Source organism: Lactuca sativa, chromosome 9 (genome assembly GCF_002870075.4).
Source record: "Lactuca sativa cultivar Salinas chromosome 9, Lsat_Salinas_v11, whole genome shotgun sequence".
NCBI classification, from domain to species: domain Eukaryota; kingdom Viridiplantae; phylum Streptophyta; class Magnoliopsida; order Asterales; family Asteraceae; genus Lactuca; species Lactuca sativa.
The window spans coordinates 65,907,109-65,923,907 of NC_056631.2; the positions used below are offsets into that span (position 1 = coordinate 65,907,109).

At 36.7% G+C, this 16,799-nt stretch overlaps 1 protein-coding gene across 2 annotated transcripts; it reads left to right on the forward strand.

The window, feature by feature from the left end:
- The first annotated feature begins 11,939 nt into the window (after positions 1 to 11,939).
- On the forward strand, positions 11,940 to 14,678 carry LOC111920407 (vacuolar protein sorting-associated protein 26A). 2 transcript variants are annotated; one of them, XM_023915989.3, is made up of 12 exons: positions 11,940 to 12,089; positions 12,340 to 12,398; positions 12,503 to 12,577; positions 12,680 to 12,754; positions 12,855 to 12,927; positions 13,010 to 13,054; positions 13,187 to 13,298; positions 13,423 to 13,486; positions 13,586 to 13,630; positions 13,760 to 13,815; positions 13,959 to 14,134; positions 14,223 to 14,678. In XM_023915989.3, exons 2-12 carry the CDS (start codon positions 12,396 to 12,398, stop codon positions 14,402 to 14,404), a joined length of 906 nt encoding a protein of 301 aa, XP_023771757.1. In that variant the 5' UTR covers positions 11,940 to 12,089; positions 12,340 to 12,395; the 3' UTR covers positions 14,405 to 14,678. The 2 variants fall into 2 exon arrangements, with proteins under 2 accessions (XP_023771757.1, XP_023771758.1); XM_023915990.3 differs by having other exon boundaries at positions 11,962 to 12,084.
- The last annotated feature ends 2,121 nt before the right edge of the window (positions 14,679 to 16,799 follow it).

Here is a 16,799-nt window from a genome sequence, read left to right on the forward strand (position 1 = left end):
TCACAGTTTTAGGCTCAATTTTAGAAATGAATGAATTAAACATGCAAAATTCCAACTTTGAAAATAATGCAGTTTGTTTTGCTTTTTGTTGAGCCCTTGTAAGAACGCCTGGAGATGAGTCTCCGATTACTTGAGATCTTGGATGATCTTTGGTTCACTTGTCATTGGAGGATAATCCTGATCATAGGTTGGATCAAGTTCAACATTCACTTCTTCGAATTTCGATTGAACATCTGAGTCATTATTTTCCTTCTCCCCCTAGAAGTTTGCATGTGATTCTTCATTCTGAATCAGATCCTCCCCCTGGATTGGAACATCGGTATTGGACATTAAAGTTGAACCCTCCCCTTGGAATGGAGAATCAGAATGTTCTTATTGAGATGGAAATTCAAAAGCATTCGAAATTGGTGGATCTGTCTCAGTATTTTTAGCAGCTTCATCAACTATCATCTTCAACTCATCGGTTTGATTATCTTTTGCCTTTGATTCTGAGGAGATGGATTTATTAGGTTCATCAAACAAGTTCATAAATTCCTCATATAGATTAGAGAGAGGAATCGTCATTGGATTCATTGATGGAAAGATGTCCTCATATTGATAATCAACGTTCCGATACTTCTTCATATAGTTATCATCAAATGTGACATAGTAGGTTTCCTCAATCTTTTTAGACTTCTTGTTTAGAACTCGATATGCCTTTTATGTTAAGGAGTAACCCAGAAAAATTTCGTCGTCGACTTTCACGTCGAATTTGTTCTGATGTTCTTTGGAATTGAAAATGAAGCACATGGAACCGAACACATGAAAGAATTTAACGTTAGGTTTCCTTTTGTTCAAAATCTCATAAGGAGTAATCAGAAATCTATTGTTGATAAAGGAATGGTTATGTGTGAAGCAAGCAGTTGCAATAGCGTCAACCTATAAATAGAGAGGAAGATTCGCAAAAGATAATATCATCCTTGCAGCTTTGCAAAGAGAGCGGTTTCGTCTTTCCACTACAACATTCTGTTGTGGAGTGTAAGGCGAGGAAAAGCTATGAGCAATTTCTTTATTAGTTAAGAATTCTTAAAACACTTGGTTTTTGAATTCCGAACCATTGTCACTGCGAATTTTCCGAACATGCCTTTGTAATTGAAGCTCAATCTGATTGATGAAATCAATCAACTTCGGAGTTGCATTTGATTTCTGTCTAAGAAAGAACACCCATGAAGATCTTGAAAAATCATCAATAATAACCAGAATATATTTATTACCACCAATACTTTCGATGGTTGATGGATCAGAAAGATCAATGTGCAATAGTTCTAGTGGTTCAATGATTTTGGTATTGATGATGGTGGAGTGACTCTTCCTGCTTTGTTTTCCAAGCTCATATGCAATATATAAATGTTCCTTTCAAATTTCAGAAGAGGAAGACCACGAACAAGATCACTTATTACGAGCTTGTTTATATCCTTGAAGTTCAGATGGGAGAGCCTTCGGTGCCATAGCCAACTATCATTCGAAGATGCTTTCGTAAACAGGAAAATAGCAAGCTTTCCTGTGATTTGATTCAAATTCAAAGGATACATTTCTCCATTCCTTTTGGATTTCAGAAGCACTGACTTAGATTTCTTTTCAATAATCTCCGAACCTTCTTCGTCAAACGACACCTTCAGTCCTATACCTACTACCAGTTACGAAACACTTATTAGGTTGTGTTGTAGGCCCTCGACATACGTTACCTTACGAATAGAGAATTCTCTATTCGTAATCATCCCATAGCCGTGGATTTCTCCTGTGGAGTTGTTTCCAAACTTTACTCTCTCGCCATCCTTTAAAGATCTAAACTCTCTCAGTTCTTCTCTTCTCCCAGTCATATGATGTGAACAGCCGTTGTCGATATACCATTCGGAACCGTACCGTTCGTCATGAATCACCTGAAAGATTTAGAGAGATTTAGGAACCCAAACCATCTTGGGTCCTTGTGAGAACTTCTTTTGCACAGGAAATATTTTAGTTTTTTCAACCCAAAAAAGATTTTCTTTTCAAAACATGATTCTTCCCTTTTTTAATTTTGAAAAATTCCATTTTGTGGTCACAAAGATTTATTTCAACAAAATTAATTTTTCGTTGAACAAATTCTTTGACTTTTGGAGCAATTCTTTTTGAAAATTCCTTTTCCTCATTTTTCAAATTCGCTTCATATTCCTTGAGAGAAATCTCTGGTTCCGAAATTACTTTACTTTTACCCTTAACATTTTTTTTGATGGGATGTTGGATTTTGGAAAACACTTAGATTTTGGCTTATCAATTGGTTTCGAAACATGTGATTTTGAAACCCGTGGTGTTGTTTTATGAGGTTTTGAAAAGGATTTTGATTGTGGTTTCGGAATTGGAGAAGAATTCGTATCTTGATTTGAAACTCTTTTTGAATTAATAGAACTTTGATTTGAATTCTTATTTTTCCAAAAACGTTTTCTTTCTTTCAGATTCTTCCTATATCTAGCATTCAACTGCCTTTTCTTTTCAATTAATTCAACAGCAGATTTGTGAATGTTAGACTTTGGTTTTTCCTTTCAGATTGGCGTATTAGTCTGTTCTGAAGAGGTTTCACTTGGAACACCTTTAGTGCCACTAAGACCAGCTTTATCGTAACAAAGGTCAACACGATTCAATAGTTCTGAAACATATTTCCCTTTTGTTTTCCACGAGGTTATTTCGAATAAACCTTTTGTTTCATCTGCATTGTCGATTGGTCCTGACCAGAAGACTTCGTCGCAACGTTTCGCATTATCGCTATCAACTAGGGAAATTAGTTCTGAAGTATATTTTTTGTTAAGTCTTGTTTTTACAAAAACTTGGTTCGGGACTGTTTGTACTTTCTGAAAAACTGTTGCTTTTTCATTTAAAACACTTGAACCTTTGTTTTCTATAATTCAAACGAATTCAATTGAATTTTTTGAAATCAAATTTTTCTTTGGTTCAACATCATTCTGTACAAACTCAGAGCAATCAACTCCGTGACATACGCTCCATTAATCAATGATAATTTATGAGATACCCATTGTCATCCTTCATTAGTCCACATTAGTGTGCCAGTTAACCACATGCGCTCCACTAACTGACCAACAAAGTGCAATGTGCAATTTCATGGGTTAACATCAAAGCCACATTTTCCTAAAGTAACTAAGATTGGGAATTTATAAAAGGTTTAGTAACTTTATATTTCATTATACTTTATATGAGGATTTAAATGTCCTCTCAAACCCATTCGGCTAACGACCCTCCACTAGTCAAGAGTGTGGTGGGTAAGAATGGATACCCAATGGCGGTCATTTTACAGGCTGTTTCCTTAAACACCCCTTATAGACCAGCTTCGTGAATGAGGCCTACTAACAATAAGACTGAATTTTAACATATACATATATAATATATTAAACTTTTAATGTTATATAGTATAAGGGTGTATTTTATACATTTAAAATACTAGGTGTTTAAACTATAAAATTAGACTTTTAATTTAATTAAATTTAATCCATACTATTATGGATTTATTAATCATCTCTTTTAATTAAACACTTAATTAATTTAATAAACTCCATAAGGGTGTAACTTGAACTATTCAAAGCATCAAGGTTCTAATATAAAAATTCAAAATTAAAACTATTTAATTAATTTTTTTAAGTTATGAAACCAAAAGTTGCACCTTTTGAAATCTTTTCAAATTACTAGATGTTTTAGAATTCAATGTTTCATAAAAGAGACTTTCCAAATTCCAAACTTGAGGACAAGTTTTGTAACTCTTCAAACCTTTTGACTCCAAAACTTGATGCAAGTTTTGTAACTCCTTTTAAAAAAACTTTTGAATTTCAAAACTTGAAGACAAGTTTTGTAACTCTTCAAAACATTTGAATCAATTTTAAACCAATAAAATAATCATATATATATATATATATATATATATATATATATATATATATATATATATATATATATATATATATATATATATATATATTATCTTTTACCAATTTGACCTAATGCAAATCTTGTAGCAAGATAATTTCAAATAAAAAATTAACAAATAATTAGCTTTATCATATAAACTAATAATCATCTTAAAATTTTGACAATTATCTTTTAATTGGATGAGGATAATCATTACCATATCAGAGAAATCAGATTTTATGATACAAAACAGTTTGTGGTAATGATCCTAGTCCAATTCTGGCCAAAAAAAAAACCCGAAAAACTGCCAACTGATGATCAAACTCGTCGAGTTCATCATCAAATGACCCAACTCATCGAGTCTACAAATGGGACTCGTCGAGTCCACAGTCTAGACAACAATTTTTCAATTTTTTTCAACTTTGAACAATTAACCAATGCATCAATATAATAGAAAACACTCATGACTCTGATTCCACTGTTGGGTTTTATGTACTATAATACTCCTATGGTGCATATACAACCCTAATGCTTTGGATCTAAGTTTTCTCTAGTTATACATGCAACAAAAATTATCCAAAGCATGAAATCTATAACTAGCATACAACTTGGATACTTGAAACATAAAAAACTAGTTAGAAGAATACCTCTTAGTTGTAGCCTGTAGAATTTAGCATTTCAAGAGCTTAGCACCTCAAGTGTGATGCCTCAAATGGTTCACAAAACACCATGAACAAATAGAGGACTTTGAAAGAGAGGTTAAGAGCATACAAAATCGGCTAGGGTTTTCCCATGGAATCATTAGCCATTTTGGTGGTGTTAGGGGTTACTTTTATAGTGTGAAATTCCTAGAGTTTTAACTTGTAAACCCTAATCCACTTCCTTGGGCCTTTAATCCAATAATCCATATGATAATCCCTTTGGACTAAATCTTCATGGACTCCACAAAGATTTAGCCCACATGATCAACATGGATCATTAGCCCAAACTATAAGTATCACTGATTTATTTAATCAGTCCCCGTTAATTTAATTAGTCTCTTTTGATTACTAAATTAATTCGTGATCAATACTAATTAAATAATATGATTTCTCAATTAATATATTATACTTTAATATATTAATAAATCACAAATAACCTCTTTCTCAAATATTTGTCTTATCAAATAGTTTCAGATAATGCAACCCAAAATGGACTGTGCTACTATCGGGTCAAGTGCATACCAATTATAGTTATGGGCTTAGACACCTAATCCAACATTACCTTGTATTGGCAGAGTCCTCCTATAACAACAGTTATCATGCTAGTATTGATCGACCAACATTCGAGGTGTTGTATGGAAGGATGTGTAGGACCCCGGTTTGTTGGGGGGAGGTCGGACATCGGGTCATGGGGAGCACCGAGGTGGTGCTTAAGACCACCGAGTTGATTCAGCAGGTATGTGACAGGTTGCGGGTAGCGCACAGTCGCCAGAAAAGTTATGCTGACCGACGTCGTTCAAACCTTGAGTTTCAGGTGGGAGACTTTGTGTTGTTGAAGGTGTCACCTTGGAAAGGTGTCCTCCGATTTCGGAAGCAAGGTAAGTTGGTGTTGGATAAGGTGTCTAAGTCCATAACTATATTTGGTATGTACTTCACAAGGCTTAGCATGGTCCATTTGGGTTGCATGACATCGGAACAATTGGATAGACATATGAGAAAAGAATACTTGTGATTTGTTAATATATTATAAGTTCTAATATACTAATATGAAATCCTATTATTTAATTAGTATTGATCAAGAATTAATTTGGAATTAATTTTGTGACCAAAAGAGACTAATTAAATACATGGGGATTGATTGTGTAAATCATTCATTCTTATATAGTGGGCTTATGATCCATGGTTCATTAGATTGGGCTAAAACTCATAGGGTGATCCATGGATGCTCCATGGAGGTTAAAACCCATGGATCTTGGAGGAAATGAAAAGTCATGCACATTAGGGTTTGCATGGTATAACCCTACATATGACACACTATATAAAGAACCTCATAGCAAGTAAAATCGGCCACTAGATATACAAGTGAGGGCTAGCCGAATTTTTGAATACAAGTGTTCTTCTCTCAAGTAATTCCAATAGTTGTGGTGTTGTGTGAAACATTTGAGGCATCACACTGGGGGTGCTAAGCTCACAAGGTCTTAAAGGAATCAAAGCTACAAGAAAGGTATGTTATTCTACTAGTTTTAATATTACATATACCCCATGATATGCTAGTTAGGATGAAAACCTTGGAAAATGAAAGTTTGCATGTATAATAGAGAAAACATAGATCCAATATTTATAGGGTTGCACGTACACCATAGGAGTGTTAGAATGATCAAAACCCATCAGTTGGGTCCCCGATTCATTGGTCCTTTTAGGATTACTACTCAAGTGGGCAAAGTTACATACCGACTGGACCTTCCTGATGAGCTCAGTCAGATATATAATACTTTCCATGTGTCCCAGTTGCGGAAATATGTAGTCTATGATTCAACAGTGATCTCTTTGGATGATATCCAAGTGGATGAGAGCCTGAGTTATGTGGAGAAGCTGGTTGCGATTCTTGACAGGAAAACTAAAACTTTGTGTGACAAGGTGGTCAACATAGTAAAGGTGTAATGGCACCACCGTAAGGGCTCTCAGTGGATATTGGAGCCGGAGGACGAGATGAGAGAGCACTACCCAGAATTCTTCGCATCAGCGGACTTCGAGGACAAAGTGTAGTTCAAGTTGGGGAGATTTGTAACACTTGGACCCAATTATTTTCCCTTTTTTACCCTTGAAGCAAAATTTATTTTCAGAAGGAGTCCCCATGTACGCTGGGCGTATGTTTTTGTACGCTTAGCGTACATGGGTATGTGGAAGCGGGATCTTGAGCCACGTACACGAGGCTTACGAGGCATATGCGGGGTGTACGTGGCCAATGCTAAAACCCTAATTTTAGGGCATGGGCCCTATTTAAGCTCACTTATGACTCTTGGACCCTCACCATTATCAACCTCCACTGCTTTTTATCATCCCTTAAACCCTATTTTGCTAGCGAGAGTGATATTTGAGCTTGAAAGTAACTTTGGTGGCCTTTTTGGTGTGTTTGCAAGAAGAAGAACTTGGTGTGCAAGGCTTGGAAGTGGTTGAGCTTCAAGATCCTAAATCTACATCATCTTAGGAAGCTTCTGAAGTTAAAACGCTCATACCTTGTTGTCTCATTTGATAGTTAGAGTGAGGGTTTGCTTATGAGTTCTTTTGGGTCCATGGATTCTCTTTTGTGAGTTCTGGCAATTCCAGAAGCTTGTAATGCTAGATCTTAGTCCCTTTGGTGTGTTTGTAACATCCCCCTCTGGCACGTATCACAATATTGTCCGCTTTGGGCCACTCGGCACGAGGACTTCCCAGGGGGTCACCCATCCTGGTACTACTCCCGCCCGAGCACGCTTAACTGCAGAGTTCTTATGGGATCTGCTGCCCTCACGACTTTAAAACGCGTTGTGACAAGGAAGGTATCCACACCCCTTATATAGAGATGTTTCGTTCTCCTTCCAAGCCGATGTAGGATCAGGTGCAACCCACCTTCACCCCCCACTATAGGGTTCGACGTCCCCGTCGAACACATCGACCCGTGCCCTAGCTCTGATACCATTTGTAACATCCCCCTCTGGCACGTATCACAATATTGTCCGCTTTGGGCCACTCGGCACGAGGACTTCCCAGGGGGTCACCCATCCTGGTACTACTCCCGCCCGAGCACGCTTAACTGCAGAGTTCTTATGGGATCTGCTGCCCTCACGGCTTTAAAACGCGTTGTGACAAGGAAGGTATCCACACCCCTTATATAGAGATGTTTCGTTCTCCTTCCAAGCCGATGTAGGATCAGGTAACGACCCAAAAATCACGACTAAAAATTTCTTTTAAAACATCACTAAAAATAGATTTATAAACAACGTATCAGAAATCAAACATAACTTTTGAGTATTAAATTCAAAACATAATAGCATTATCAGAGTCAAACATTCCCAGGCTAACTGACTATGGTGTGTGCTCTGCAATCTTCCCGAGCTCCTCTTTTGAAAATCGAGTACCTGAAACCAAAACTGAAAACCGTAAGCACGAAGCTTAGTGAGCTCCCCCAATCTACAACATACTTCACAAAAACATATAAAGCACATATTGGGCCTTGCCCACTGCATCGGACCGAAGTCCGGACTAACGGGGCCTTGCCCCCCTACATCAAACCGAAGTCCAAAGCTGACATCGGACCGAAGTCCGAAGCTAACTGACTGGGGCCTTGCCCCCTCCATCAGATCGAAGTCCGAAGCTGACATCGGACCGAAGTCCGAAGCTAACTAACTGGGGCCTTGCCCCCTCCATCGGACCGAAGTCCGAAGCTGACTGTCTGGGACCTTGTCCCCTCCATCGGACCGAAGTCCGAAGCTAACTGAACACAGCATATCATAACATATCAACTGTCACAACTCACATATTCTGCATACTACATCGGGCCGTAGCCCGGAACACATAACACATAAATCCTGTTTGAGCCACAAAGGCATCAAACATACTAACTACTGAATCAGATTAACATCCGAAAACTACTGGTAGCTAAACGGGCCGGCATTATGGCCTTAGACCCATTCCTACTGGAAGGAGACTCACCTGAACTGCTGAGCCCTGCTGATAAACCTCTGGCTGCTACTCGACAATCCCCTGAACCGCTGCTCCTCTAGCTCTCCGAGCTATCAATATACACATAACACTTAGTCTGACAGTCAACTAAGTCAACTCTGGTCAAAGTCAACCTTCCAGGTCAACCTTACTCGCCGAGTCTTCCCAAAGACTCGCCGAGTTCATAAGCTCAGGGTCTTTCTTATTCGCGACTCGACTCGCCGAGTCAGTCCATGACTCGCCGAGTCCAACTAGTTCCATGACCTGTCCTGTCCAACTCGCTGAGTCACCACCCGACTCACTGATTCGAGTCTCAACTCAAAGGGTTTAGGGTTTCGCGATCTGACTCGCCGAGTCCAAGAACAGACTCGCCGAGTCCAAGACAATCTTCAACCATCTCGTCGAGTTGTTCATCCAACTCGGCGAGTCCATGCCTAACTTCAACCGACTCGACGAGCTGTTCATCCTACTCGTCGAGTTCCTCCTCATCTTCAAGCTACTCGCCGAGTCCACTCGAAGGACTCGCCGAGTCTACCTAGTCTTTAATCCATGCAGTGGCTTTTCGAGCCAAACAGAACTTCCAACTCATAGATCCATACTTCTAGGGCCTATTCCCCACGTAAAGTGGCAAACTTTACGTGTAGATTGAGAGATCTAAGCTCAAAACACACTAAACTAGGGTTTATGGCAAACATGCTTCTTCAACATACCAAGGGCTGATACTTTAGGGGATTCAAGACTAAAACCAACATGGATCTGAGGTAGCAACCTCAGATCTGAACTTCCAACTCAAATTGGTTGCATAACATACCAATAATGACCAAAACTCACACATAAGAATAGATCTAGATGCAAAGGGAGTCCAAGCAACAGCTTATTACCTCCAATTGGTCTGAAATGACTCCTCAATCCCAGATCTACAGCCCCTTCTTGCTCTTCCAAGGCTCTTCTTTCTTCTCCAAGCTTGTAGCTCTCTCTTTGATGCAAGATCTAGCTCAAAAACGGATATGGCGGCTAGGGTTGATGTTCTGGGGGGTAAAGAGGCACTAAAGGGACCCTAGGAAAGAGGATGAGATGCTTAAATAGGCTCCAAGTCCCGGATTTAGGGTTTTCCTCGTTCAGACCCAACTCGCCGAGTCTCCTTGGCCGACTCGCCGAGTCGGTCGCTAACACCTCAACCCGGATCCCGCTCGGACTCGCCGAGTCCCTCCTTGGACTCGCCGAGTCTCTCCTTAAAATTGAAGTTTTCTTTCTTTTCTTGGCTTTCCAAACTTTGGGGTGTTACAGTGTTAGAGGCATAAAAATGCTATCTTGATGGTTGTTATGACACCATGCACGGATCTAGGTCCTTAAAGTGAATCTTGATGGACAAAATTGGATGTCGGGCTCCCATAAGACATGCAAAGGCATAAAGTTGCCAACTTTATGCCCTAAGACCTCTTAAATGACCGAGATCTGGATGGGGTGAGAGACTGCATGGATTAAGCACTTACTGGCTGAAAGTGCTTAATAGCTTAGTACGTTAGGCATATTAAGATGTACGTCGTGCGTACTGCTTCGGATTCGATTATGCCAAGCGTATTGGTATTACGTTGCGCGTACTCCCCAGTGGGTCGTTGGACAAATTTTGGACTTTTGAGGCTTTTGGGCCTTAGCTACTTTTTGGGTTTTGGCCTGTTTAGGGTAGGTAGGCCTTAGATTTTTTGTTGTGGGCCTTAAGTGTTATGATTTGGGCCTTAGGGCTCATTATTGTGTTTTGGGCCAAGGATGATTAAGTCTATTAAGGGTAAGGTGAAGGGGGGCCTTGACCTTAGGAGTTGGATTGGAATTTAGGCCCATAGTCACGATTGTTAACGTATTCCTAATTAGGGTAAATTGTGTATGTTCAGTGTGGGATTTCCTGGATCAATAGTCGAGCAGTTATTATTTACCAACAGACCGAGGTGAGTCTCCTCCCTGTATCCATGGGTCGAAGGCACTGAGGCCGACCCATTATTCGGTTATGTAGTATGCTAGCTGTAGTGTGATATATATATTGTGTTTTCATGATCGGGTTGAAATATACCCCAGGGCGGGGCCCAATATGGCTTGTTGGGTTGAAATATACTCCAACGTGGGGCCCATTATGGTATGTTCGAGTTAAAATATACCCTAGGGTGGGGCATACTATCGTATGATCGGGTTGAAATATACCCTAGGGCGAGGCCCCATGGCGGGGCCCATATTTGCTTATTGGGTTGGAATATACCTTAGAAGTTGGCCAAACTGTATGTTTGGTACGTGGTACTTTGGGAAAACTCACTAAGCTTTTGCTTACAGTTTGTATTGTGGTTTCAGGTACTTTCGATACTAAGGGGAATGATCCGACTTGATGGCGCAACATTCACTCCCCACCATTTTCCACATTTATTGATATTGTCATTCTTATGATTTGATATGATGATTATGTAATGGATTTTGGAATCAAAGTTATGATTGTAAACCTTAATTAAAAATGAAAAATTTTCTCCTGGTTTTTGGGCTGTTACACCAGTTGAACTAAACCAAATTAAAGTAAGTCAACACGATTCTACATCGAGTTCATAACAACATTGAGAAAAAACCAAGACAAACTCATGATCAGTGTCTTGGATCATCATGAGGCCGAACCAAAGCCGCTCTACAACAATGCCTCATATTGTGTAAGGTCAAACCAAGTTCGCTTTGAAGTGGTAGCTCAAGGCCATTAATAAGTAATAAACACATAGCCGAACATATGTTAGTGATAAGACAATTGTAGCCCCACAAAAGACCATGTAGATTGTAACAATACAATTTTTACATACAAAACTGTCTCTTTATAACTGCACTATGGTTTTCAAACATATCAATAATCCACAAATGCCTCTTTACTTTATAGTTTTATATATCTACCTCAATGAACCCTATATCAACCTCAATCATAGCAAAGCAAGGAAAACCCAAGTATAGTCATATACTCTCATCATGCTACCACTTAATGCACACATATATTTACCTACTCGATCTCTCAACTCTATTGTTAGAGTATGCTTCTTAAACATAAGCCCTAGGATGACCATAATGATGGTTCTTTCTATTAGGGATGCAAGGTTTCAATCCAGGAACTAACCGACAACCCCGATGCTCGAGAACCAAGATCTGTAACTAGACACGAAGATCTTACGGGGATGAAAAGCAATAAGCCAATAAACCAATAACATCACCAAGTCATATCGGTCAAATGGACTTCAAAATCATATTGGTCCAACGGGCCTCAAAATGATGTTGATCCAATGGGTCTAATCAGATCAAACGCGCCCGCATTCGTAACATACACGCACCGCTGTGGGAACTGGTGGCGACAGCCATCTGTCTACTTGTTTCTTTTTTTCTTTTTCTGCCATAAATCAACTCACCAGATCACTTCCGCATTGCACAGATCCGGCAACCGTTTTCTCCGACCACCGTTCCGGTGAGGTATTCTCCTTCTTCCTTACTTTTGTATGCTTATATCCTTCAGCCCAATTGCCTTTTCACTAGATACAGGAGAAATTTAGGTTTTCGAACGGAGAGTGGAGAAAACTTTTTGAATTTTTTACAATCTTAATCAATTAGGCTTTTGATTTGTTCAAATGGCATGTAATGTGTTACGACGGCTGATTAACAGCTTATATTATTGATTTTGTTATTTGAATTTGGTGGAATGACACACTGTAATTGCTTTTAGGTTTTAACAGAGAGTTTAAGGAAAGATTTTGGGGGTGAGAATCGATTTTTGGCGGAATGGTAACAGCTTAGCTAAACCTTGATTGTTGTTTCTGTAATCTGCACTACATCATTTCTTATTGCAATGGAATATGACTTGCTTCCCTCGATTTTTTCTTAATCAGAATTATATTTTAGGAGCTTTCAAGCCTTCTTGTAATATTTCAGTTACACTTAATGATGTGAAAACTCGCAAACAGGTATGCTATTCTTATTGTTCTCATTCTAGATAGATGATTATTGTTTAGTATATCAATACTTTGTCCTTCTATAATAATGCTTCTTTACTAATTCATCATCAGGTTCCTTTGAAGAAGGAAAATGGTCAGATATCAATGGTGCCTCTTTTCCAAAGTCAAGAAAGCATTGCTGGAGTGGTATTTATTGATGGTTTTGTAATTTTGTTGGATAATAAACCCCCTACATGCTAGCTAGTGATTGAAACAAGTTGAATTTACTTATTTGCCCTTTTTGCAGATATCTGTAGACCCAGTGCAAGGGAAGAAGGTTGAACATAATGGCATTAAAATAGAACTCCTTGGTCAAATTGGTGAGTTTTCTACTTAATTTTAGGAGAAATTGTCATGCAAATCAATGTTAATAATATTTTGGTATTTTATTTCTGTTTGCAGAAATTTATTTTGACAGAGGCAACTTCTATGACTTTACCTCTCTTGGTAAGTCCATTTTTTTGGAGGCTAACTTTTCCATATTTCTGATGACATAACAACTTTTTATGTTGTTTTTTTCATTGCTAATTGATAATTCAACATCATTAGTAATTTACTATCTTACCCTTTGTTATGTAGTTCGTGAACTGGATGTTCCTGGTGAAATATATGAAAGGAAAACATTTCCTTTTGAATTTTCTTCAGTTGAAATGCCTTATGAGACATACAACGGTGTCAATGTGCGACTTAGGTAAACACCATCTTATATCTAAATTCTCAAATAAATTACAAAAAAACATCAAACCATGATCATAATTGCATATAAAAAGTACTCATTTTTTTTTAAAACATTCACATTTAATATATGCTCTCAGGTATGTTCTAAAGGTAACTATCAGTCGGGGCTATAGCAACATAACAGAATACCAAGATTTTGTGGTAAGATTTTTTTTTTTTTTTTAATCTCAATATTGTTATGATTTCTTTTTAGTGTTGGCTTATTTATAATTATATGTGTGTGTGTGTGTGTGTTTTCAGGTTCGCAATTATAGCCCTCCTCCATCAATCAACAACAGCATTAAGGTCATTAACCTGCCATCATATCTCATATTTGATTTTTAAATTTATATATATATTAGGGAATATGATTGTATAGATAATAATGTGAGTTGTAATTGACAAGTTTGGCCTTTATGCATGTTGGTTTTTTAGATGGAAGTTGGAATAGAAGACTGTCTTCATATTGAGTTTGAGTATAACAAGAGCAAGTAAGTGGCTTAATTAACAAGAATTTTATAAAATAAATTCTTTTCCATTTAATGACTCATTCCATTCCTTTGTGATTCCGTTTTATACATACGTCTTTTTGATTAACAGATATCTGTTTTTATAAATAATAAATAATATCCAGGTATCATTTAAAAGACGTAATCATCGGGAAGATATATTTTCTACTTGTTAGAATAAAGTTAAAAAACATGGATCTTGAGATAAGGCGAAGGGAATCAACTGGTTCAGGGGCAAACACTCATGTAGAGACAGAAACCCTAGCAAAGTTTGAGTTGATGGATGGTGCTCCTGTTAGAGGTATTATTAATATATTATTTGTTTAGTAATTTTCAGATGATTTGAGTTTGAGTTGATTAATAAAATTATATATATATAATGTTGCCAGGTGAATCGATACCAATCAGGCTGTTTTTAAGCCCATATGAACTGACACCAACGCATAAGAATATTAACAACAAATTTAGTGTGAAGTATTATTTGAATCTGGTGCTTGTTGATGAAGAAGATCGCAGGTATTTCAAGCAGCAGGAAATTACAATATACAGGACTGCAGAGACTGCTTCCTGATATTATTAATCTGGCTTTGGGATTGTTTTGTATATTGTGATGATGTTTGTTGATGTTGGAGGAGGTTTTTTTTTTTTTTTTTTTTTTTTTTTTTTTTTGTATTATGGAGTGAAAAATAGCAAATAAACATTGTAAGTGGATATGGTTCTAAGTTTTAACTTTTAATGTTGGGAAAGATAGATGAATCCATTAAAGGTCAGGGGTGGTGTGTGTTTTACTTTTATTTGTTGGGATTGTTTTTGCAGTGTTTAATATAATAATGGAGTTGATATAAGTGATGTATTTTTAGTTTGCTAGTTAGTTTCTAACCACCATAAACCGTGACTTCTTTGCAAATGTACACGATGCAAATACACGCTCTCTAACACCTCAAAAATTAAACAAAATAATGAGTCTAAATCAACAAAACTAATCATCAATATACTTTTTTAATGTTAGTTAGACAATATACACGTCACCTAGGCTAGAGCCTTCGTGTAGTGTGTTGATTGTTACAGGTGTGATAATAATGACTTAACTAATCCTTATGTACAACCAATCATTTGATGTATCTTGGTTTCCCTTGTTGCTCTACATGTAGATAAAAATAAAGTTCAAACGATGAGAGTATTTTGCTGATGCACCTTAGTAGGATGGAATTGGTACGGTATCAATTTGTTTTTCCTTAAACCGTATATCGTACTAACTATAATTGGTATACAAAAATTTCCTACCAGTACCATACCAAGTATACTTGGTACCAATATATTTGGTTACCAATAAATTTGGTTGGTACAAATTGGTAATGTTATATATCGACGTATTTTAATTTTCTATTGTAAGATTTTAAAACAAACAAATACATCGGATAATTTTGACGTTTACTAAAGAAGTTAGTTACATAGTTGTTTTAATTTATAAAAGAATTCTATTGATGTAATGTTAAAGTAAAGTTTTGATTTTGTGTTTTAATGTGGTAATAATTATCGATTAATGTAACCAAATATAATATTCTTAAAACACTAAACACAATTGACAACTAAAATATGCGATTTCGTTTATATATATATATATATATATATATATATATATATATATATATATATATATATATATATATATATATATATATATATATATATATATAAATTGGTTGGTACCGTATTATCATGGTATTAAAAAATTTATACCATTACCGTACCAAGATTGTTCAATTGGTATGGTACTACCAACCAAACATGTTGGCTACCAAATATGTTGGCTGCTAACTTTCTTGGTTCGGTTGGTAGTATGTTGGTTGGTTTTTCGTGGTACAATTTTGACAGCCCTACACCTTAGTAAGTCATTTAGAGTATACTAGAAGAAAGAAGCATTTAGTTTGATTTTGTTTGCCTTTCTGTAATAAGATACCTAGGTGAAGGTATTTTTGTCTTGTACCTTAGAACCTTGGTTAAAGGGATAGTCTGTCATTTAGAATGGCATAATTGTTTAACTCGATTATTTAGTTCAATTTCTTCTCTATTTTTAACTATTTCAAATCTAGTTCATATTGGGTTTTATGGTTATAGCTTGCACCTAATTTTGTGTTTGGATGAATAATTAACTTATTATTTTCTTTATTCTAGATCAACATGTTCACAAGCATATCTATACTTGTGAATATTATGGTGTAACTATGGTGAGCTATTTCATACAATCAATCAACCGTTTCGAGAGATCACCATTCAAAAATTTATTGGCCCACTATCGGCCAAACCACTTGGGCACTAGGCCTAATGTGAGTCGGATCACTTAGTCATGTTTCATAATTGGAAAAACGAGCACCGTGAAAATACATGCCGCTTAGCCAAAGGAAGATGATGAAGAGTTGACCGAAATGCGCACTAAATACTTTTCGAGAGATCTCCTCCAACAAGACAATGACATGGATGGGAAAAAAATTTGGGCTACAAAAATCAAGATGCATCAAAGGGTTGTATATAAAAATTAGTTAGTTATTAGTATCACATTGTAACAATCAACACAATATACATACGAAGACCCTAATCTAGACGATATGTATATTGCCTAACTTCAAAATGGACCAGATGATTTATTTTGTTGAAGTTTTCACTATTTTTATGATGAAACCAAATTGTATAAAAGTCACTATATTTTGGATATCACAAAAAACTATATTTTGTTTTTTTGTTTTTTGTTTTTGTTTTTGTTTTTTTTTTTTTCAATTTTGACAACCAAGAGATGTTACAAAATAGTGACATGTCATTAAAAAATATCACTTCAACCGACAATCTGGATAAATAGACAACAAGATTGAAACAAATTGAAAAAATCAGATGCAAAAAAGAACAATAACAAAATCGAAAAAGAAAATCAAAACATAGTAACTTTATGCAATATACTTTTTTTTTGTCTA